Source organism: Leptopilina heterotoma, unplaced genomic scaffold, assembly GCF_015476425.1.
Source record: "Leptopilina heterotoma isolate Lh14 unplaced genomic scaffold, ASM1547642v1 Lhet_64, whole genome shotgun sequence".
NCBI lineage: Eukaryota > Metazoa > Arthropoda > Insecta > Hymenoptera > Figitidae > Leptopilina > Leptopilina heterotoma.
The window spans coordinates 1,168,374-1,193,986 of NW_025111150.1; the positions used below are offsets into that span (position 1 = coordinate 1,168,374).

General features: G+C 25.7%; 1 protein-coding gene and 1 long non-coding RNA gene across 2 annotated transcripts in view; one reads left to right on the top strand and one right to left on the bottom strand.

The window, feature by feature from the left end:
• LOC122509915 (beta-1-syntrophin-like) overlaps window positions 1–24,997 on the top strand; it is a 211,710-nt gene extending 186,713 nt beyond the window's left edge. The window contains exon 3 of the mRNA XM_043624241.1: window positions 24,941–24,997. Within this exon, the coding sequence (XP_043480176.1) occupies window positions 24,941–24,963 (23 nt within the window). The 3' untranslated portion in view covers window positions 24,964–24,997. The remainder of the gene's footprint in view (window positions 1–24,940) is intronic.
• LOC122509920 lies at window positions 14,962–15,828 on the bottom strand. The gene is made up of 2 exons (XR_006302390.1): window positions 15,709–15,828; window positions 14,962–15,144 (listed from the first exon to the last, which is right to left on the bottom strand). It is a non-coding gene; the product is annotated as an uncharacterized LOC122509920 (long non-coding RNA).
• Window positions 24,998–25,613: the final 616 nt, after the last annotated feature.

Here is a 25,613-nt window from a genome sequence, read left to right on the forward strand (position 1 = left end):
AATTATTTTCATAAATTACTAAAATACTTTATAGATAAGTTCAATTAGTTTTCGAATATAATTTAAATAAAATTCTTTACAGAAATTCAATTATTCTCATAAACAATAAAATTTTCACAAGAATTCAATTATTTTAAATACAATTTTAAATAAATTCCTTGAATGAAATCAATTATTTAAAAGATTTCAATTATTTTCAATGCGATTTTAATAAAATTAATTAATTAATTAAAATTATTAATAAAATTTCCTGAAAGAATTCAATTATTTTCAAAAATTTTAATAAAATTCTTCCCTAAGAATTGAATTATTTAAATAATCCAATTCTTAAAATAATTAAAATTTTAATTACATTCGTCCAAAAAAATTATAAAAATGCAATTATTCTCATTAACAATAACATTCTTTAAGACATTCAATTATTTTCATAAATATTAAAAAACTTTAGATTATAGTTCAATTATTTTTCGAATATAATTTTAATAAAAATCTTCACAAAAATTAAATTTTTTTCAAAAATAATAAATTTTTTACAAGAATTCAATTATTTTAAAATACAATTTTCATTACTTTTTTCGAACGAAATCAATTATTTGAAAAAAGTTTTATAAAATTCTTCGCAAAAATTTAATTATTCTATTAAATAATAAAAATTATCGATGAATTCCTTTTTTTTAATAAAATTTTTAAATGAATTCCCAATAAATTCAATTATTCTTAAAAATTTTATTAAAATTCTTCGAAATAATTAAATTCAATAAATTCTTTACTTTTTTATTTAAATAATTGAATTCTCGTAGAACTTTCAAATGATAATAATTGATTTAAAAATAAATTTCAGTTTTAAAATTTTAGATAATAATTGAATATTAGAAGCGTTACATTACGAATTGTTAGAAATTTTTTATTATGATTTTTAGGAATCAAAAGATTTTTAAATTGAAATCTTTAAAAATTTTAATTGTTGTAAAACTAATAATATTTAATTGAAATTTTTATTGAAAATAATTATTAATTTATTATATTTTAGAAAATGATTAAAGTTTTGAAAAATTTTTCATTAAAAATTTCAACAAAAAAGATTAATGAATTTTGGAAGAATTACAGTTGTAATTTTTAGAAATTGTAAAATTTCAAAAAGATTTTTACAAAGTAATCGTTGAAAATCTTTTAATTCCTTTGGAGAAATAAATAAGTATTTAAATATTTATTTAACAAAAATTACGCAAGTATTGAATGTTATTTAATTTGGAAATTAGGAAAATATTTTTGACGAAAAAAAATGTTGTTCATTTAAACGTTGGAAATTTTTCGAACTTTCCAATTTATTATAAATTTCTAAATCTATTAAATTAGAGAGAGCGCATGGAATAAGAATTTGTCCGTCAATGATTTCAAACATTTAATATAAATGATTTTTATTTTTGATTAAGGGATGCAAGGTGATGGATATTTCTGTAAATATGATGAAGGAACATTTTTTCTCGTATGAACGATTAGGAAATGAACGTTGGAATTATGATGGGGAAAACCTGTGACTGAGGGTAAAATATTGAAGAAAAGATAGATGTATTGAGGAGAATTTATTATAAAACTGACAAAACTGTCTGGTGACTTAGGGGTTGTCCATAAAATGCGTTGCCAATTTAGAGACAGAGAGAGAGAAAGAGTGAGAAAAAGAGAAAAAAAGGGGGAAAAGAAAAACGTGTGATGATAAAAAAATTCGAAAAGTTGGGATTATTTTTATATTTTTAGCTACAAATAATTATTAACGAAATATTTTTTCTTTACAAGTATAAAAAATTATAATAAAAATCGAAAAGAAAAATTTAAGTTTGAAATTTTATATATAATTTTTTATAATTATTATTCATAATAAATTTTAAGTTTGAAAAAAAATTAAATTCGTTCATTTAATAACGTTGACAATAATTTTGGGGGGGGAGATAAAGTAGGTCAAAACCGGGTAACATACTTTTCGTTCCACTTTTTTCAAAATCAATTTATTCTCAATGTTTATTTCGAAACTTTGTATAACCTCATCTTTTTTCTGTCTGAAATGTTCACGAAAAAATCTATTCTTTTATTTTGATTTCAATATACATATATATATCGGATTTCAAAGAGTTTTTCCAATCCTTTACATTTGCGCTAACAAGGGCGCGCATCTCCCTTGCTTCATGTGCATTCACCTCGTACAGTCAATATTTCCTTTTTCCATGACATTTATCTTGTTTCAAAATAAATTGATGGTGCTTTGAAAAGAATTGACGACATCGATAATAATTGACGGTTTGCCATTGTTTTTTCGCCTAGCTTTATCAGAAAGTAACGATTGCTCGCGATATATAAAGTAATCTGAAATCAAAGCAATTTGGTTCGAAAAAAAAATTTTGTTTTTATTTTTGTTGAAAGAAGAGCGAGAGGGGGGAGGTTAACAAAGTATTGACAATGGATGTGATATTACGACAAATACCGTTTTTTGTAGGTAACATTTTGTGCGCTACATGTTTTCAATGTAAATGAATAGGCAAAGGGTTTCACTCTGTAACGGATTATTTTCAATGTGGAAGGTATAAATTTAGGAATTTAAAAAAAAATATACACAATTTTTATGTTTTTTGTAAATTCTTGTCGAATTTTCTGGGATTTGTTCGTTTTTTTTTAATTTTCGAATAAATTTATTTTATTTTCTAAAAACTTTATTTTATTTTCTAATAAATTTGTTTTCTAATAAATTTGTTTTCTAATAAATTTATTTTCTAATAAATTTGTTTTCTAATAAATTTATTTTCTAATAAATTTGTTTTCCAATAAATTTATTTTCTAATAAATTTAATTTTTAATAAATTTATTTTATTTTTCAAAGCAACATTAATGTGTTCTATTTAAGAGTGTATTTAGGAGAATTCGTTTTTTTTGTAGAAAAAAGTTTGTTTAATACTTTGCTAACTATATGAAGATTCGATAATAAGTATTCTTCTCGTTGAGCCTCTTAAAAAACAATTTTTTTTTGTTATACTTCTTGCTTACTTAATTCCTGTTTTCAAACTTATAGTTTCGTCGAGTTGATGTATACAGAACAAGAAGTTTTCTAAAAGTTAAGTGAAGTTGAAAGTATAGTTAAGTACTTTTTGCTTTTTTCTGTAAGACTCGAATTTTTATATTGGCTTAGTTTGGAAATTAGTTCTGCAAATTTTATCTGTTGATAATAATAAATAAGGTGCCTTTTTATGGCTGTTTTGAATTTTAATATTTTGTAAACTACTTATAATAATCGCCGAATTCATTCATTCCGGCGAAAAATTTGTCAATTTAATTTTGTTAAATTATTTTTGCAATTCTTGTAAAATTCAATTTTTCCAGAGATTTGAAGCAAAATAAAAAAAAAACTCAATTTCTAAATACTTTTTGTTAAAAAAAAGTGCAATTTTTAAACTATTTTTCTTTTCTATTTTAAAAATGAGTTTCTATGTTTCTTCTTATTAATGCAGTTTAATCTGCAATATTTTTATTTTCTATTGAAAATAGATAAAAAAATAATTTTTATTAAAATGAATTTAAATTTGCTATAACAAAGTTCAAATTGCAATTATAAAAATCGTTTCTCTCATTCGGGAGCAATGAACATTTCTCGAATTTTTATTTTCCAATGAAGTTTAATTTAAAAAATTTTTATTTTCTAATGACTGTAAATTTCCAATAAAAAGTTCAATTTGAAACTAACGAAATCGCTTTTTGTCAATCGCCAGCAATTTCGAAGAGGTTGTGTGGACTTTTTTTTGTAATCAATCAAAATTATTTTGTCAATAACAGGCATTTTTCAATAATTCTTTTCGAAAAGTGATTTTATTGGAAATGATTCAAAAGTTTAAAGCTTTTTTTAGAAAATAATTTTTCCTTTCACTTTGATGGATTTTTACTTTTTACTTTGATAGACTTTTAATTTCACTTTCATTTTCACTTTAAATTTTAAAAATAAAAAAGTTACACTTTCACTTTCATTTTCACTTCGAAAATGACAAATTTATCAAAGAGAGAATGGATTTTTAATTTCCAGTCTTATTTTTACTTTGAAAGTTTCTTTATTTTCACTTTCATTTCCACTTTCAATTTCACTTTGTGAGTAAAAAAAGTGAAAGTGAAAATCTATCAAAATTTCACCAAAAGATTTCGATTATTTAAACGTTTAGAAATTATTTACAAAAACATCAAAAATTGAAAATAAATTTCGAAAAATACACTAAAATATTGCCATTTGAAAATATTTTATTTTCACTTGCGATGATATAAACATATAATGTACATAGAGGCGAAAAAAAATTGCAAAAAAAAAAAAAATAATATTGACACTATTGCAGCAAATTCTTTCTGTCAGCATTATATAATACATTATAGCTCAATTTAACAAGAAAAATGACTGACTCAACTCTGGCTGCATCACTTTTCAGCGTAATATCCCATATAAAAACCGGAACGGTCTTATGCCCTTCACATCGAATATTAATGCCAAGAAGTGAAGCGCATCAGCGTGTTCACGTTTGCAGCCGGAATTATAAGATACCGAAAGAGGAAATGTTCTTCGACTCACTCTATACGTTTCTTGTCGAGTTGGAGAGGCATTTTTCTTCCTGCCATATATTTATTCGACTCTCAATATACATTTCTCGATATATGCGTATTCGCCCGAGAAACATGAAAGAAATTTGAAAGCCCCTCTTTAAGGATCGAAAAGTAGCATAGCGAGAGGGAGAGAGAGAGAGGGGGGAGGGGATATGATGTACAAGTGGAAAACAAGTTTTAGGGGTTTTTGTGAGGGGGAAGAGGGGGCGAGACTCGCAATAAGACATACAAGTTGTGGATGGGACAGGATATTGGAACCGGATTACATATTAGTCGTTTCCTGGGATCTAAGCTGCTGGTTTTTCGGACTGAAACGTTTGCAGGAAATGAAATTTATCCGGATATCTGCGAAACATGTCTCATCCGAAAAAGTTTTTGTGTTAGAAAAATATTGTTGCGAATCGAAAAGTTTGTTATTGACTTTTTCTCTCAATGACTAGTTGGAAATTTTGACACTAGTCGCTATATGTTGGTGATAGTAATTTTTATTTCCTTTAATTGTTGGTGATTTGTAAAGTTCTGATGTTCTATCACTTCTCCAAATCAAATATTTTATCCTAAAAAAATGAGAAATCATTTCCAAACCGTAAAAAACTTTTCCGTATAGGGGAGAGTGGGGCAAACCGGCCATAGGATATTTTCATTGTATCAGAGTTTCAAAAAAATTATTATTAATTAGAATGTTTTTTTCGTTAAAATATTTACTTTTAATGAGAAATAATTATCTTCCAAAGAGAATTAGACCCTTAAATATTATTTCTCTGATAATTTAAAACATTTTTTTTTGTTATTTAAAAAAATTATTTATTTAATTAAAATTCAATTCTGTATTATTATTTTCATTACTACAACAATTGTTCACATGATTCTTTTTGTTTATTGTTATTGTAGATTATACAAATGCAATATTGTAGATAAAAAAAACCCAACTGACCGGTTTGCCCCATGGGGGTGACCGGTTTACCCCAGGGGGTGGGGCAAACCGGACCGTTTGCAAATTTTTTTAAAGTTAACACAGCAACTAAACAATAAAAGATAAAGTACAGGTGCCTCTAGGAAAACGTTGCTCAATTAAATGATCTTTAAAACAAGCCATCGAAAAATGAAATCGGTTGATTCGTTTAGTCACAAGAGTAAAAAAAACCGTAGGTATGGCCGGTTTGCCCCACTCTCCCCTATGTTTCAACAATTATTTTTTCAATAATTTTTTTGAAATATTATACAAAATTTTACAAAATTACGAAAAGAGCATGTACCAAACTCTACATTTTCCAAAGACCAAAAATATTCTTTTCTTTTTAAAACTGCAAGTCGACCACGAAACCACTTTTCCTTCCAACTGCCCTTAATTATTTTAAGAAATAAAATTATTTAAATTAATTTTAAAAAAACTTCTTCGCAGGAATTCAGTTATTTTTACAAAAATAAAATTTGTTACATGAATTCAATTTTATTCAATAACATTTTGAAAAAATGCGTCACAAGAATTCAATTAGTTTCATTGCACGAAATAAAAAATTGATAACATAAATATTTTTTTATTTAAATAATAAAGTTTAATTTTCTCCGATAAGTTCAACAAAGTATTGAAAACAATAATTATCCTCAATTATGAAAGTTATCTCTGATTGGAGAAGTATAAAAAGCTCAAAATTTTCAGTTTAAATTCACAATTTAGAAAATTTTCGAAGCTCTAACACTACTATAAACATAATGCAGTTTCTTCGTCTGAATTTCATACTTATTTTGTCATTAATATTTATTATTGACTCTTCCGTTGTAATGGGAAGTAAGTAAATTTTAATTTTAATTTCTTTTCAAAAGCTGAATTATTTTTATAATTAATTCATTTTATAGTGAAACAAAAATTTGTTTGATTCAAATAACCGATTACTTACTTATTATTAATTCAAAATTTACTTCAACAAATAATTTTTTCAGTCAATTTCATTGTATTTGCTTCAAATATCGAAATTAATGGTTCCAATACAATTTATTTCAAACACAATTTGATTCGAATAAAAATTATTTGATTCAAATAAATATTTAACTAGCAACTTCCTGCTGTCTTTTTTAATTAAAATTAATGATTTTTAATATTTTCTCATTTAAATTTTTATTGAAAACACTAAAAAAATTCAATTTCGCAGAAATTACAAATAATGGCAAAAATTCAATTATTTAAAAAAAATAAATAAATAAAATTCTTATAAAATTAAACTATGTTCAAAATTTGATAATAATTCCCGTAAAAAACCCAATTATCTTTATAAATAACAAAATTCTACTCCAAAGTTCAATTATTTCATAAATATCAAAAAATTCTTCTTCTATTTTCATAAAAAATAATTTAAGATTCTAGAAAATAATTGAATTAAAATGAGGAAAATAATTTTGATAAAGTTACAGTACCAATATTTTTAGGATATAAAATAATGATTTTATTTCTCGGTCATCTTTAATTATTATACCTATATAAGTTGTTTAATTTGAAATTTTTAAATGTCCTAATTCCTGTGAGAAATCCTGTTCGAAAAATAAGATTAAAAATAGAAATTGTGCAAATATTTTTCTTCTTTTTCTAAAACAAAATAATAATTTTATTAAAAACATTGTGATTCATAAATAAAAATAATGCAAAATAAATAAATTTTCTATTTCTTAATCATAGTTGTTTAACAATTTTTTAATTTTGTTTAGAAATAAAGAACAAAAATCTGCATAATTTCAATTTGACAAAACATAAAATTGACCAAAATTTTATTCTTTTAGTGAAAAGAATTAGAAAATTTTTTTTGATGATTTCTAATTTGTCATTACAATTTTGAATTAATTATAAAATAAAATATAATTAGAGATAACAAAAACAAAATTATTTAAACAAAAGACAACTTCAGAGTGTGAGGGATAGAAAAAGTAAGTAAATGAAAGAACATTCAAGTTATTATAATTAATTTTGAATAATTTATTAATTGAAAACAGTCACGTAATCGGTTATTTGAATTAAATACATTTTTTAGTGCATAATATTATTGACTTCCACAAGATAATGTAATTTCAAAAATAAATTTTTAAGTAGCAATTTTTTTACTCTTTTAAAATGTTTTCATTTAAATATATATTTTGTTCATTTGAACGTTCAAAATTTATAGAAACATATTTGAGAGTATAATTAATTTAAAAAATGAAGTGAAAATTTTCATGAGGAAGCAAAGTGTACAACGAAGTTGAAGTCCACAACGTTTATCAACGAAATAAATTTGTTTAATGCATTCAAGTATTATTTTTAATTTAATATTGAATTGTAAAATAATTATTATCAAAATATAAATATCAATCTTTTATTTCTAAATATTTTTGTATCAATATTGCTGCGTCATTTTGAATTAATTTACTAAGAGAGCAATTTTTTTTCGTTGATCAAGACGTTGTGGACTTCAACTTGGTAATTGTGTACATTATTTTATAATTTGTAACAAATTTTTTGGTCTGTTATTTATAATGATTTTAATTTTTCTGGCTATTCAAAAATGCTGAAAGTGATCGCCAAAAAGAATAAGGAAAATCCAAACTAGTTTTCCCAAAGCTGGAATCGCCTAATTGTACTCAGGGATATGGAAAAACTGGGAACAATATGCAGTTGAAATATTGTATTACTGCTTTTGAAAATTAATAAAATTGTACTTGAAATTTAAAAAAAAAGTTTCGTTTTTCTTCCTTTTTGTGTAAAAAAATTGTTATTGAAGGCAAATGGTTCAATTTTGATTGGTCCTGTCAATAACGCCAAAAACCTTTATGTGTAATTTTTGGTTAAAAAATTAAAATTGTTACCACAACCCGTGTAGAAATTTCGCTATGGCCAAGATCAGGGACAGATCGGGCCTTCCCTATTAGGGAATGAAACACATGGCCCTGATCAGGAAATCCACATTTGGTCGTCGCCCCGATCTGGTCCAGGTCGGGCCGTGTGTTTCATTCCCTAATATGGCCATAGTAGGGAAATTTCTACACGGAAAACTTGTTATTTAGTTCTAGGTAATGCTAAAGTTATGCTAATAATTATTATAAATAAACGTAGTTGACGTCTCTTTTTCTAATAAGTCGCAACAACATACAACTAACATTATGAATAATTTTTTGAAGAAGTATAAAACATTATTTTCAATAATGAATGTTAGTGTTAATGTGAATGTTAGTTCATAATATTACTTGTGTTTTTACCTTCAACGTCCCTCGAAAATGAATTTGTTCGAAATATATACCAAAAAGGGAATTTATTAAAAAGATAATAGAAGGAGGGTTAATGGAAATTAATTTCACGGTAACTTTGTGGCAGTAAAGAACGTTTTACTTATTGTGGAAAAGCTAGTGTCGAACAGTATTTAGCAGATGGTCAAGTTAGTTTCGGATCTAGTAACCAGTACTGAGTTAATACTCGACCAATACTTAGTCACTATGTCAAAGCGATTAGGTAGCCCGATTTGCGTTTACGTAAGCCTCTTAAGACCCTGAATATTTAAGCTTTCAAAACAATTCTGCAGAGGGACGAACAAAAAAGAGTACTTAGTTTATGAAGCCTTTGGAACTGAATAATGAATCAACAGGATTAGAAGTTTTATCTACCGTCTCATAGAGAGTGAGAGAGAAAGAGAAGAGACTGTAACTATAATATATACCAATAAGTCTGAACTTAGGACCTTATTTTTTAAATACCTTGTAAAAATCGATAGAACCATTGCACACAAAATGAGACACATTTGCGTCTCTGTTCTAATTTTAATTGAAGGCTTTGTACTCGATAAATTAATTTTCAAAAAGTCTCTCAAAATTTTCAAGAATCATTTTTTAATTTTAACTTTCAGCGAATTTAAAATTGGTCAAGTTCAAATTCTAAACAAGAACCAAAAAAGAGTAGCCACTCTTTTTAATGTCAGAAATCGAAAAAAAGTATCCAAATAATATCAAATCGTTAAAAAAGTAGTAGATGAGTGGGAATAAGTAGTAGTATAGTATATAGTAAGTAGCTAATTTGGTCTACCAACCATTTTAATCGCATGAAAAAATTTTTATAATAGAATGGATGAAGAGAATCAACGAGGGACGCAAAAAAAAAGAAGCAAAAGCCACTCTCTTTTCTCTTTTAGAAACCATCAAGATAAGGGTCACTTTCTCAAATGGGCTATAGACGTTCGCAAACTGTCTCGAGGCGGCGGTCAGAAATTATAGCGATCCGATAGAAAGACCTCGATCATGATTGTCGAAGGGTGTGGTCACCCCTTGGCAAATGGCTCCTTGATAGGTTACAATTTCCACAGAACATGTAGGGATAAACGTCAGGGCAATGAATAACGAAAATAACAAGCCATCGATTATCAAGCATTGCGTCATTGTCATTCCCATCTAATCATCGTCGGTCTCTACCTCCATGACAGTAAAAATTTTAGCTACCATCCACGATATTAGTTTGTTCATGATTACTCCAAGTTTGTTCATCAAACATTTTTTTAAACTAATGCTTCAAAAATTCCGAATGTTCACCTCAACTTCTTAGTTGAAATGAAACTTTAATAAAAATTCTTTTACTGTTTACTAGTAAATTTTAAGGGCATGTTGTGGAAATATTCCTCGAAAAAACTGATTTTCTACGTGTCGTCTCACTGAGAAATCTCGTTTGATATCTCCTTTGGATAATTAGATAAAAAGATGAAAAGTTATTTTCAAACCGTAAAAAACTTTTCCGAATGTTTCGACAATTTTTTTAATAAAATTATTTTTTTAAATTTTACAAATTTTACAAAATTCCGAAAAGAGCACGTACCAAACTCTATTTTTTTCAAAGACCCAAAATATTCTTTTATTTTTAAATTACAATTCGACAACAATACCACTGTTTCTCCCAAATGCACATAAAAAATTTTTGTTCGAGGAAATTGTTCATTCGCAAACATTCAATAATTTTCAAAATTAACAAAATTTGTACAAGAATTTAATTATTTAAAATATAATTTTTACCAAATTTTTCAAAAAATAACTTATTATTTAAACTAAATTAAAAAAATTCTTCGTAAAAATTCAATTATTTTAAGAAATAAAATTATTTACGGGAATTCAATTATTTAAACAAATTTTAACAAAACTTCTTCGCAGGAATTGAGTTATATTTACAAACAATAAAATTTGTCACATGAATTCAATTATTTTTATAAATAAAAAAACTCATCGCAGGATGTCAGTTATTTAAAAAAAAAATTGTCATTATTTCCTCGAAAAATGTAATTTTTCATAAAAATTTTATTAAAATTCTTTGAATGAATTCAATTTTAAGAAACATTTAGTTATTTAATAAATTATTTATTTTTGTATTAAATAATTGAATTCTCAAAGAACTTTGTAATAAGAATTAATTTAAGAATTAATTTTTAGGAAAATTTATGATAATAATTGAATATTAGTATTTCCTTTTAGATTTGTGACATTTTAAAAGCTACTTTATCCTTTTTTTCTTGAAAATTTGCTAATAGTCGAGATAAAGAAATTTTTCCAAAATTTTTTTATAAAATTCTTTGAAACGATTCAATTATTTTCAATATTTACTATTTTTAATAAACAATTCCAAAAAAAATCAATTATCAAGAGACAAATTTTTTATGAAACTGTTCCTTGCAAACATTCACTGCTAAATAATTTTCCATAAAACCACTTTTTCTCTCATCTGCTCTTAAAAAATTTTTTTTTCTATGCAATTGTACTTCGCAAACATTCATTTATTTTCATAATTAACAAAATTTGTACAAGAATTTAATTATTTAGAAATTAGAATACAATTTTTACCAAATTTTTCGAAAAAAATTATCATTTAAAAAAAATTTAAGAAAATTCTTCGTAAAAATTTAATTATTTTAAGAAATAAAATTATTTACGGAAATTCAATTATTTAAATAAATTTTAACAAAACTTCTTCGCAGGAATTCAGTTATTTTTACAAACAATAAAATTTGTCACATGAATTCAATTTTTTTAAAATAAAATTCTAATAAAATGCGTTACAAGAATTCAATTATTTTTATAACTAACAAAACTCATCGCAGAATTACTATTATTTAAAAAAAAATATAAATCAATTCCTCGAAAAATGCAATTTTTCTTAAAAATTTTCTTAAAATTCTTTGAATGAATTCAAATTTTAAAGAAATATTTAATTATTCAATAAATTATTTATTTTTGTATTAAATAATTGAATTCTCAAAGAACTTTGGAATAAGAATTAATTTATTAGGAATTAATTTATTAAGAATTAATTTTTATGAAAATTTTGGATAATAATTTAAGATTTGTATTTCTATTTAGATTTGTGACACTAAAAGCTCCTTTTTTTTTGAAAATTTGCACTACTTTAAATTTGCTAATAGTTGAAATGAAAAAATTATTCTAAATTTTTTTTATAAAATTCTTTGAAACGATTCAATTATTTTCAATATTTACTATTTTTAATAAAAAATTTCCAAATGAAATCAATTTTTTCAATAATTATTGAAAAATTTTCCAAAATTCCGAGAAGAGCGCGTGCCAAACTATATTTTCTAGAACCGAAAATATTTTTTTCTTTTTAAATTACAAGTCGTCCACGAAATCATTTTTTCTTCCATCTTCTCTTAATTAGATTTTTTAGTTGATTTGATAAACTATCAATTTAGAGTTCTAAATAAACATCTCTTTTTAATAGTCAATTTACGATTCTATAAAGGAGAGAATAAATAAAATAATAGAGTTCAATCTCAAAAGTATAATAAATTAAAATATCAATAAAAAAATCCATCAATAAATTCATAACGTTTCTGTATTTTTATATAAATATTTCTTTCAATAGAATTTCAGACTAAAATGAAAAAATTCACAATATTTGTTGGAGCAAAATTGACAGCGACAACTTAAAACAATTTATAATAAGAATCAATGAAAACATGTTGAATGACACATATATTTATATTTAGAATATCCCCCGTTAAATTTTTAATATTCTCCATTTTCTCCTCTGGCGTTTATTTTCTCTCAATTTTAATATTATGAAATTTATGAAAAGAGAGGACGCGAGAGGGAGAGAGACAGAGAGTTGTATAATAAAATGACTCTTAAATTAAAGGAACATTAAAGCGATTCTTTATGGACCACTTTTTTAGTCCATTTATTTCTCATTTCAGCAATTCCTTTCATGTTTTCATTTCCTGTTAGATATGGTGAAAAATGAGTAAAGCATTAACGTTGGAAAAGTAACTTTATATCTAGACATACAAGATCTAAAATAACAGTGAGAGGAACGAAAGAACAAGAAAGCTGCAGTGTCTCATTATCACAAGGAGAGAAGTAGTAGAGGAAGAAGTGTTGTCTGGCATTATCTGTAAAGAAATTAATAAAAGATGCCTTCAATGCTTTTCTTTAGTGAGTGTGAGTGGGGAAAGATAATTTTCCGGATGGTGCTCCATCAACCTTGCCAGACACCTTTTGTGTTACGTGCTTGTTATTACATAGATGAAAATATATCTATATACTATATAAATTATAATATGTGTGTGTGTGTGTATAAATGCGAGATGGAGAATGTATACACGTATAATATACATACATAATATATAATCTAAACATGAGTATTGTACAAAGTATATATATATATGTATATATTACGAGACCTTGGGTTGAGTAACGCAGGTGGTTTAGCAAAACCCATATCATGCAATTTCCTTTGACACAAGGAATTCGTTGACTTGTCAATGAAGATAAATGTACAAATATGAAAGATCATTGGGGGAGTATTTTTTTTAATCGTAACCAGCAGTTGATCATTTTCTCTTTTTTGAAGAAAATCAAAAAGAAAGTTTCTTTTTGCGAAAGCAAAAACATCTACACGAGTATAACTTCTACTATTTACAAGATAAAACCAAAATTGTGTGGAACTCTCTTAATTTGAATTAATTGACTTTTTGCTATTGAATTAGTAAATTTCACTAATAAATTAGTAGAAATTACTATTTATTAGTCAAATTTACTAATTCAAAAGCAAAAAGTCAGTCACTAATATCAGAGGAAAAAAAATTTGGACAGGGGAAAAAAGTTGAATTTACTAATTAGGTACTAATTTGAATATGGTGACTGACTTTTTGCTTTCGAATTAGTAAATTTTACTAATAAATAGTGATTACTACTAATTTATTACTAAAATAAGTAGTTATTTCTACTAATTTATTAGTAAAATAAATAGTGATTTCTACTAATTTATTAGTAAAATAAATAGTAATTTCTACTAATTTATTAGTTAAATTTACTAACTTAAAAGTCAGTAACTAATTTCAATTAGTAAACATTTTTACTAATTCTAATTTATAGAGTAGATTCAGACAGTCACGGAATTTATTTTTATAAATTTTTAATATTTTTTCCAAAAATATTTTAACAATTATTTACGTATTCATTACGAAAAGTATGAGAAGTTTATATTAAAATTAAAATTAAAATCCACTTATCCGAATGTTTCGTTTATTTTATTACCTCCTATTTTAACAATTTAATGGCAAATATTTTAATGTTGAACATTTTTTTCCAATTATTCAGATTTAAATAAAATTGATACATAATATTACTTTTAAGAGATAATAAGTTTATTTAGATATTGAGAATAATTTATTAATGAAATATTCATTAGTTGGAAGTAAATAAAAGAGAACTATATTTTAATTAGCAAAAATGTATTTTTGAAATATTCATAAAGCACACTTTTAATGAGCATTAATTAAATATTTATGCATCTATTACTGTTTAATTAATTATGCCAGATAAAAGCACATAATTGGATATTGTCTCGTTATGTTAATTTGTCTTTGATATTAAAACGATGAAATTTTAATCGTAAAAAGTATAAAAAAAAATATACATATGTTCCGCTTTGTTGATTAAACTCAGACGTGTTCAGAATAATTATAAATGCAGTAAAAAAAATTATTATACCAAATATGAATATTTATTTAATGGAAAATTATTTCTTTTTTTGCATCAAGTAAATATTTTTCAAATAATTTTGAATTAAGGGTAGAGAAAGTGGTGTCGTGGTCGACTTGTAATTTAAAGAAGAAAAGAAAATTTTGGGTCTTTGGAAAATATAGAGTTTGACACGCGTTCTTCTAGGAATTTTGGACAATTTTTCAAAACTAGTAGCCACGTGGAGAAAAAAGTTAGACAGAAAGGTTTTCGGTGTTATTTACAGGACCAATCAAAATTTAACCATTTGCCTTCAATAATAATTTTTTAATAATAATTTTTTTTTTACACAAAAATGAAGAAAAACGAAACTTTTTTTTAAAATTTTAAGTACAATTTTATTACTTTCCAAAAGCAGTAATACAATATTTCAACTGCTTATTGTTCCCAGTTTTTCCATATCCCTGAGTACAATTAGGCGATTCCAGCTTTGGGAAAACTATTCTACAAGTTCCTCATTTTTATCGAAGGTAGCTTCCGTCAATCCTGAAAGGTCTGAAAAATTAAAATCATTATAAATAACAGACCAAAAAATTTGTTACAAATTATAAAATAATGTATACTTTGCTTCCTCATGAAAATTTTCACTTCATTTTTTAAATTAATTATACTCTCAAATATGTTTCTATAAATTTTGAACATTCAAATAAACAAAATATATATTTAAATGAAAACATTTCAAAAGAGTAAAAAAATTGCTACTTAAAAATTTATTTTTGAAATTACATTATCTTATTGTGGAAGTCAATAATTATGCACTAAAAAAATGTATTTAATTCAAATAACCGTTTACGTGACTATTATCAATTAAATATTTACTTGAATCAAATAATTTTTATTCAAAATAAATTGTGTTTGAAATAAATTGTATTGGAACCATTAATTTCGATATTTGAAGCAAATACAATTAAATTGACTGAAAAAATTATTTGATTCAAGTAAATATTTAATTGATAATACACAAGTAATCGGTTATTTGAATCAAATAAATTTTTGTTTCACTGTGAAATGAATTACAAAAAGAATCCAGCTTTTGAAAAGAAATTAAAATTTACTTACCTCCCATTACAAAGGCAGAGTCAATAACAAATATTACTGACAAAATAAGTATGAAATTCAGACGAAGAAACTGCATTATGTTTATAGTAGTGTTAGAGCTTCGAAAATTTTCTAAATTGTGAATTTAAACTAAAAATTTCGAGCTTTTTATACTTCTCCAATCAGAGATAACTTTTATAATTGAGGATAATTATTGTTTTCAATACTTTGTTGAACTTATCGGAAAAAAATAAATATTATTATTAAAATAAAAAAAAATTCATATTGTCTTATCAATTTTTTATTTATTACAAGGAAACTAGAAGCCAAGTAGAGCATTATTATGTGTTTTTTCGTATCTGACAATGATAATACATTTTACAGAACAAATATTGTTCACTTATTCAGCTATATCATTTTAACTGGAATTAATTTTTAAACCAGTTCGTTTTAAAAGTTCTACGAGTATTAAATTATTTGAATACAAAAATTAATAATTTATTGAATAATTGAAATTTTCACAAAAAACTTCAGTTTTAAATCAATTCTTTTTAAAAAGTTCTATGAAAATTCAATTATTCAATAGAAAAATAAATACCTAATTCATACAATAATTAAATATTTTTTAAAATTGAATTCTTTCAAAGAATTTTAATAAAATTTATTTATTTGTTAAAATAAGTGAATTCTTGAAGACAAAATTTTAGAAAAATTGTGTAAAAATTGTAAGTATTTTAAATAATTAAATTTTTGTGGGATAATTTTTTTTTTTATTAAAAATAGTACATATTGAAAATAATGAATCGTTTCAAAGATTTTTTTTTAAAAAATGTTTAGAATAATTTTGTTATTTCAATTATTAGTGTGCAAATTTTCAGGAAAAAACAGAAAAAAGTAGTTTTTAGTGTCACAAATCTAAAAAAATACTAATATTCAATTATTTTCATAAAAATTAATTATTAAATTAATTATTACTAGAAAGTTCTTTGAGAATTCAATTATTTTATAGAAAAAAAATAATTTATTGAATAATTAAATATTTCTTTAGAATTGAATTAATTCAAAGAATTCTAATAAAATTTTTAGAAAAATTACATTTTCGAGGAATTTATTAAAATTTTTTTTTTTAAATAATTGAAATCCTGCGATGAGTTTTGTTATTTATAAAAAATAATTGAATTCTTGTAACGCATTTTAGTAGAATTTTATTGAATAATTGAATTCATGTGACAAATTTTATTGTTTGTAAAATTAACTGAATTCCTGCGAAGAACTTATATTATAATTTCTTTAAATAATTGAATTTCTGTAAATAATTTTTTTTGGTAAAATAATTGAATTTTTACAAAGAATTTTCTTAATTTTTTTTAAATAAACATTTTTTTTTCGAAAAATTTTGTGAAAATTGTAGGTATTTTAAATAATTAAATTCTTTTACAAATTTCGTTAATTATGAAAATAATTGAATGTTTGCGAAGAAAAATTTCGTCGATAAAAAATTTTTAAAGAAGGCAGTTTTAGAATTCAATTATTTAATAAAAAAAAAAAAAATAAATAATTTATTGAATAATTAAATATTTCTTAGAACGAGATATCGAAGATTATTTATCAGTGAAAGGACACAAGGAGAAACATTTTTTTCGAGGGATATTTCCCACATGCCCTTAACGAATATCAGATTTACATTTTTTCTGAGGATATAAAATTGAGACAAAAAACGAATCAAAAATGTTGCTTCGCAACACTTTTGATTCGTTTTTTGTCTCAATTTTATATCCTTAGAAAAAATGTGTAAGAAAAAAAAACTCTTACTGTCAAGGTAACTTCACAAACCCCCGAACATGCTCTCTAAATCTGAATCAGTGAAAATCAGTGAAATTTGACTGAGAATCAGTGACTCTATTCTCGCGATTTGAATCAGTGGAATTTCACTGAAAACCAGTTAAAAATAACTGAAATTTCAGTCATTTTTCACTGATTCGCCAATTAAAAAACTACTGAAAATTTCTGTCACACATATTGAAAATTTCAGTTATTTTTTAATTGGCCAATCAGTGAAAAATGACTGAAATTTCAATCATTTTTAACTGATCTTTAGTGAAATTTCACTGATTCAAATCGCGAGAATAGAGTCACTGATTCTCAGTGAAATTTCACTGATTCAGTTTTAGAGAGTGCCCTTAAATTTTTTGTCAAAAAATTGAAATTGAAAAGAGTCACAAATTTAGCGTCATTCATTTGATCATTTCATCTTTGAAATTTTATAGAGACTTATTGTAATTAACTTATATTTGCGGTAATATAGTGAGTAATAGAATTACCTCGAGTGAATCTTTGTGTACTCTTAATAAAATAACCAGCGATAAATGTATGGAGCAATGGGATAAAGTTGATCAAAGAAAAGTTTAATATTAAAGTAATAAAAGTGAAACAGAGGTTTGCTATTTGAAGAAATCTTCAAGGGAGTGTGTATATATATATTTGCATGTAGCTTGTATGTAAGACGAGAATATTGAGGTCGTTGTAGGGATGAAAGTATGTAGCGACCCTTGTTCTTGCCGTTCAATACCCGGGCGTATTTTACATGAGACTTCTATACTGCAAGCAAAAGACGACCTGGTTGAGTGGATAAACCGTCTGACCGATAAACCATCCCCAGCTCTTAGACCGAGTGTAAATCTCGAAATTTTCTCTCCTCGAACCCCCGCTGAAAAAGTTAAACCCCCCCCAACCCTTCTTCTTTTGTTGCTTTTCGATCTTCTGAATCGACTACCTTCGCACACCAGACATGAAAGTACCTTTTCTCTCTCTTCCTCTCTTTTACTCTTTCTTCCCCCCTCTCTCTCTCCTCCTTTTTTCCCTCACCTTCTCTCGCTTTTTCTCTCCTTCTCTCTTTCTCTCTTTCTCCTTTTTTTCCTCTTTCACTCTCTCTCTCCCCCCCCCTCTCTCTCTCTCTGTTAGTTCGATCCGGACACTTCAAAAAAGGATGGAATGGAAAATATATTTCCCACTGGCAAACGTCACCTTTACTGCAAATCTCCGCTGCTTTTAAGACAGTACTTCTGTTTTTACGATTATGTTTATCGTAAAAAGAATAAATTGAAGAATAAATATTAAGAGAGAATAAAAATTGTCAAAGAAAAGATTTTCATGGAATGAGAAATTTCAAGTTGTTTTGTTTTATTATATATGCCTTTGCTTATATGTATAGAGCGAGAGCAAGAGAGAGAGAGAGAGAGAGAGAGAGAAGAACATAATTTCAAGTTGACGCAGAGAAAGTGAGCTTTTCCAATTTCATTTTTCTCAAGTTTATCTCCATATTTCGCTTGTAAAACGAGTTTCTCACTTGTTTGCTTTAAAAATATTTGTCAACAACGCGCGCGCGTCCCCCGCTTTTCGTATATATTCTCTCACGCACCATCGAAACTTTTATATTTTTATAAGCGTATGTTAGAAGTGAATTAACAAACTTCTCGAAATAAAAAAAAACACTGTTTGTAAATTCAATTTTTGACAAGAATAGTTTTTGAGACAGAAAAAAATTGAAAATATAAAAGTTCACATTTACACGAGACAGTGCTTATTGAAAGTTTAATGTTAAAATCATGTCTGGAATTTTTATTTCTACTTATAAAAGATAAATCAAATTAACAGTTTATTTGAAACCATCTAGATTTTCTTTTATTAAATTTGTATATCTAAATTAAACAAGTGTCTTTAAATATCCAATTTCATAAAAATTGGAAATATTAAATTTTAGATTTATATATTTTATTTATCCAGGTCGCTGAGGAGAAATTTTTATTCGCTTTTTATATTATAGACTTTTAATTGATTAGATATTTTTTAATTAAAGTGTAGAAAATTTTTTATTATATTTAGAAATTAAAACAAGTTTTGTCTGCACAGAAAATAAAAAGTGTTATTTTAACACCGAATTTGGTGTTAAAATAACACGCAACAAATTTAACCGTTATAGGTGGCGCCACATTCTATGTCGTTTAACATTGGTTAATTTAACACGCAACAAAAATCACACCAAATTTTTTCTAGTGTGTAAAAATATATTCTATGAGAGCTTTTATTGAAATTGAGAAAAATGGATAATTTTTTTTTGTTATCGACTGCAAAATGAAAAGTAAATCTTTTTTGTCTGACTAAATATTCTCTTGTATTCAAATTTATTGTATACTGGACGGAAACTTGATAGAAATCAAAACAAATGATCTAACTGAAATTGACTTGTACTACTTATTCTGATTTTAAATGTTTTGTCTGACTAAAATATACTTTTATCACTGATTCGTATAATTTTTGTAAGTAAAATGTTTTGTCTGACTTAAAATTTGTTTAACTACTTACAGCGTCTGACTGGATACTGTAAATTACATTTTTAAAACATTGTCTGACTAAAAATTGACTTGTACTACTTACTCTGATTTTAAATACTTTGTCTGACTAAAATCGACTTTTTCTACTGATTTCGCCAATTTTTTTGTTTTAAAGTAAAATACTTTGTCTGACTAAAATATACTTCTACCACTGATTTATATAATGTTTGTAAGTAAAATGTTTTGTCTGACTAAAAATTTCTTTAACTACTTTCAGCATCTGACTGGATACTGTAAATAATATATTTAATACATTGTCTGACCAAAAATTGTCTTTTACTACTGATTCTTATTTGAAATGCTTTGTCTGACTAAAATCGATTTTTACAACTGATTTCTACAATTTTCGTAAGCAAAATGTTTTGAGTGATTAATATTGACTTTTACTACTGATTGATATAATTTTTTTAAGTAAAATATTTTGCCTGACTTAAAAATTCTTTAACTACTTACATCATATAATTAGACGATTAAAATTCTGATAAATATTTGTCAGAAAAATCTTTAGAGAGAGAATAATCTTCACGAATGAGAGAAAATAATCGTCAAGTTTTTTTTCCATTCTCTTTCTCTCTTTTTTTCTGAATAAGTCAGATATTGATATTGAAATTGAAATTTTTGAAAATGAATTGATTGACAATAATAATTAGAGGTATAACAGTTTAGCTGGATGTCGATTCATTCGTTTGAAGGGACATCTAGCAAGATGAGGTGAGCTGAAAAATCCAAGAACCGTAATAGTGGAAGAAAATTTGCTGACTTGACTCTCGAATATCCGTCGGTTCCGAGAGAGAGAGAGAGAGAGAGAACGAAAGATGGTAAGCGGAGTAAAAAAAAAAAGAATCTTGTCATTTTTCTACGCTCGCTCGCTCCAGACAAAAGATTTAGATCCCCTCGGATTTGTCCAATGATATCGATGAAATATAATATAGAAAACGATGGCTCAAAACTAATAGAAATAATATTTTAATAACGACTATTCCTTTATCTCTTAACATAATAATAAAATTTAGCCTATGAATGAAATTTTTTTTGTTGTTGTAAATTTAATTCAATTTTTTCTGTTCTTGTTATTTTGTAATATTTTATATTGAATCTACTATTAATTATTAAATTTTCACAAAGTTTAAAAGAAGAAAAAAGTTTTAAAGAATTAAATTATTCTTTTTGAAGTTTTTTATTTTGGTTTTCAAGAAATAATAATTTCGTCAGTAGTAAGAAATATGTTTAGTCAGACATGGCAAAAAATCATAAGAAGAATTGAATTTAAGGAGTTAGATACTGTAAGTAGTGAGAGACAGTTTTAGTCATCCAAGGCGAATATTGTAGTCTGACAAATAAAGGAAATTAATAGTGCAGTAGTAAAGATCACTTAATAGTCAGACATTACTAAAATTTTCAGTAAATCTTTAGTGTTTGTTTTATCTTTTTTATTCAATAAAAAAGTATTTTTAAAAAATAATTGGTTTAGAGAGAAATTTTTCGTTCTTAAGGGAAAAAGGTATTTTTAGTTAGACAAAACATTTTACTTTCAAATTCATCTAAATTAGTAGTAAAAGTCGTTTTCTTGTACAAATCTTTAGAATCAGTAGTAAAAACCAATTTTAGTCAGACAATGAAGCATTTTACTAACGAAAATTGTCGAAATCAGTAGTAAAAGTCGATTTTAGTCAGGCAAAGCCTTTAAAATCAGAATAAGTAGTACAAGTCAATTTTTGGTCAGACAATGTATTAAAAATATAATTTACAGTATCCAGTCATACGATGTAAGTAGTTAAATAAATTTTTAGTCAGACAAAGCATTTTTCTTCTCAAAAATTGTCGAAATCAGTAGTAAAAATTGATTTTAGTCAGACAAAGCATTTAAAATCAGAATAAATAGTAAAAGTCCATTTTAGGTCAGACAATGTATTACAAATATAATATACAGTAACCAGTCAGACGATTTAAGTAGTTAAATAAATTTTTAGTCAGACAAAACATTTTACTTTCAAAAAATATACAAATTAGTAGAAGAAGTATATTTTAGTCAGACAAAGCATTTTACTTACGAAAATGGTGAAAATCAGTAGTAAAAGTTGATTTTCGCCAGACAAAGCATTTAAAAAAAAAATCGGTAGTACAAGTCAATTTTTGGTCAGACAACATATTAAAAATATAATTTATAGTATCCAGTCATACGATGTAAGTAGTTAAATAAATTTTTAGTCTGACAATGAAGCATTTTACTTACGAAAATTGTCGAAATCAGTAGTAAAAATCGATTTTAGTCAGACAAAGCATTTAAAATCCGAATAAGTAGTACAAGTCAATTTTTGGTCAGACAATGTTTAAAGAAATATAATTATTTAATACATTCATTATTTTTTTATTTTTTCGATGCAAGTAGTTAAATAAATTTTTAATCAGACAAAGTATTTGACTTACGAAAATTGTTGAAGTCAGTAGTAAAAGTCGATTTTAGTCAGACATAGTATTTAAAATAAGAATCAGTAGTACAAGTCAATTTTTGGTCAGACTATACGTTTTGATTTCTATCAATTTTCTGTTCAGTAGTAAAAGTAAATTTCAATCAGACACAAGATTTTACACACACTTAAAATTTTATGACAACTTTAAAATAGATTTTAGTTTCCATTTTGCAGTTGAAAACGAAAAAAATTTCATTTCTCAAAAATTTGAATACAAGAGAATATTTAGATAGGCAATTTAAACCATCCAGTTAGATGTCGTAAGTAGTTAAAGCCATTTTCAGTCAGACGAAGACGAAATATAATTTACGTCATCCAGTCAAATAATGTAAGTGGTTAAAGAAATTTTTAGTCAGGCATACTATTTTACTTCCACAAATTGTAGGAATGAGTAGTAAAAGTCAAGATTAGTCAGACAAAGCTTTTAAAATTAGTATAATGTTGCTATGACAGTATTAAGAACCAGTCGAAGTGTTTAAAATCACTGAAATCATCCAGTTCCATGTTGTAAGTAGTAAGAGCTATTTTTAGTCAGACAAGACGTTATGTCTACAGTAGTAACAGTCAGTTTTAGTCAGACACAAGATTTTTTGCACTTAAAGTTTTATAAATACTACAAAAAGTTATTTGGTCTTGATTCAAATTGAAAGCAATAAAAAATCCAATTTTGAATGTTTTTAAAGCATAAGTTGTAAAAGAAAATGTTCAGTCAGACGAAATTTTCTTCAATTTTTAAATGTAAGATTAAAAAAACTTTTCAATAAAAATATGAAAGTAATGAAAATCTACTATAATAAAAGAAAATAAAAATCTGATGCACGTTAGTGCATCAGTTACTGTGGGTAAGGGGATTGACAAAAAATTTCTCCTCATCTAAAGTAGATCACAAAAAAAAAACTAAAATTCGCCTTTTTCTCTTGTAAATGAGAGAGAATCCTTTTATAAAGTTCTGTAATAAAAAACAATAAATTTGAAACATTGGAACTTAAAGGAGATTCTATTCCCTAAAAGTTGGCTTATGGACTGAAAGCCATGAAGTCTCTTCTCTCGATGAGACGAGGAGAGAAACCTGTAAAGAATTCGCAACTTTTAAACGGTCGTTTAGGGTGTTTAAACGAAAGTATCGTTGAAGAGATGCTTATAGAAATTTGTAGCAAACTTTTCGACGTGGATAGAAACTAGTCTGTAGTGTCAGTGTTTCCTCTCGGACAGGAGAACAAGAGAGAGAGAGAGAAGAAGAGAGCGAGACAGAGCTTTAAGCAATATTCTCTTGAAATTGGTTCCGGGCAACTTGAAGTGGTCGAGACTTTGGTATATCGTATAGTCTCAGTGAGAAAACAACCCTTTAAGCATTTAAGCGGTGGTCCATTTTACCCCACCACCTTCACCTTACTGGTGCGATGAGGATGATGACTATCATGATTATTATTACTATTATTATTATTATTATTATCCAACAACCCTTTTGCGTGAGTTTCCGTTCTATGTTCCTAATCGTCTCGTTGGTCTCCGCTTAGTAAAGCTTAGGATACAGTTAACCGAGTGTGGGTTAACCAAGGTCGGAAACCGACGGTGCGAGACGCGCTTGCTTGTTTCGTGGATTAAACTGTCGAAAGGGTTCAACTCATACACACACATTCACTCTCCCTTCCTCTTGTTCTACAGTTTGGAAATTTGTCTTCCAATTTTTTTCCCTCTATAAAAGAGGGTAAATATTTTCCCTCTCTTCTCTCTCTCTCTCTTTCCTTCTTTTTTTCACTCCCTCTAGCAAAAATGTATTTTACGATAAAATATTTTCTTGTATTTTTTATATCTCAACATGATTCAATTTTCTATTTCCAAGAGAGAGGGAGGGTATAAAATTTTTTTTTTTCTAAAATAACATAAATGCAGTAAAATTATATGTATGTGTTGGAAGATATTTTACGTGAATAAGAAAATGCGTTGAAAATGGATGCATATTTTTATTTGGTTTTCTTCTTTTTTTTCTGAAAAGAGAGAAAGGCGAAAGACAAATAGAAGAAGGGGAATAAGTAGGGTCAATATTTGTAGAGAGTGTATGGCAACTTAACGAAATATATTATTTTAAGTCCTTCTTTCGCATTACGCTTTTTTTGCGATGAGAAAAAACGCATTAAAGCTGTTTTTATTATTTACGAGGTTTTTTTTTTAGTTTACAACATTTACAATCAATTTATCACTTTATTTTTTATGATTAGGTTTGTCCAATTTTATTTCCTTTTGAGTGAATTTTTGCTATTTTTTAAATTAATTTTGTATGTGTTTGTTTTTAATATTGATTAATAGAATTATTTAATAGAAATGATTGCTTACATTTTTTATTTCTTTGAGAATAATTTTAATATTAAGTGTTTTTTCTTATTGTTTCAGGTGAGTCTAACAACACTTCTTGATGAGTTTCTTTTGTGAGTAAATATATATTGAAACACATTTAATTATATATTATCTATAATAATAAGCTTTTTGCAATTTATTTACAAAACTTATCATTTTTCAAGAAAAAAACATTTTTTTTTAAATCGGAAATGTATTCTAAAAAGTTTCTGAGTATCTCCTTGTTTCGGAAAAAGCTTTTTTTTTTAATAAAAAAGCTCAAATTTGATGAAAAAAAGACCAAATTTAATAATCGACTCCAAAAATTGTTAATACAAATTTAGAAGACAAGCGTCGTTTATCATACCTACATTTTTTTTTTAATCAAAAAAATATTCTAAAAAAGTTTCTGAGTACCTCCGTGTTTTGAAAAAAGCTCTTTTTTAATAAAAAAAAGTTTCAATTTGATGAAAAATGACCAAATTTGACATTCGCATGCAAAAATTTTTTAAAAACATTATCAAGACCAGCGTCGTTTGTCAAAATACAAATTTTTTTTTGAATCGGAAGTAAATTCTAAAAAAAATGTTGAGTATCTCCGTATTTCAGAAAAAGCTATTCTTTAATAAAAAAAAGCTCCATGTTGATGAAAAAAAGCCCAAATTTGATATTCGCCTTCAAAAATTGTTTTAAAAAATTGCCAAGACCAGCGTCGTTTTTCAAGATACAA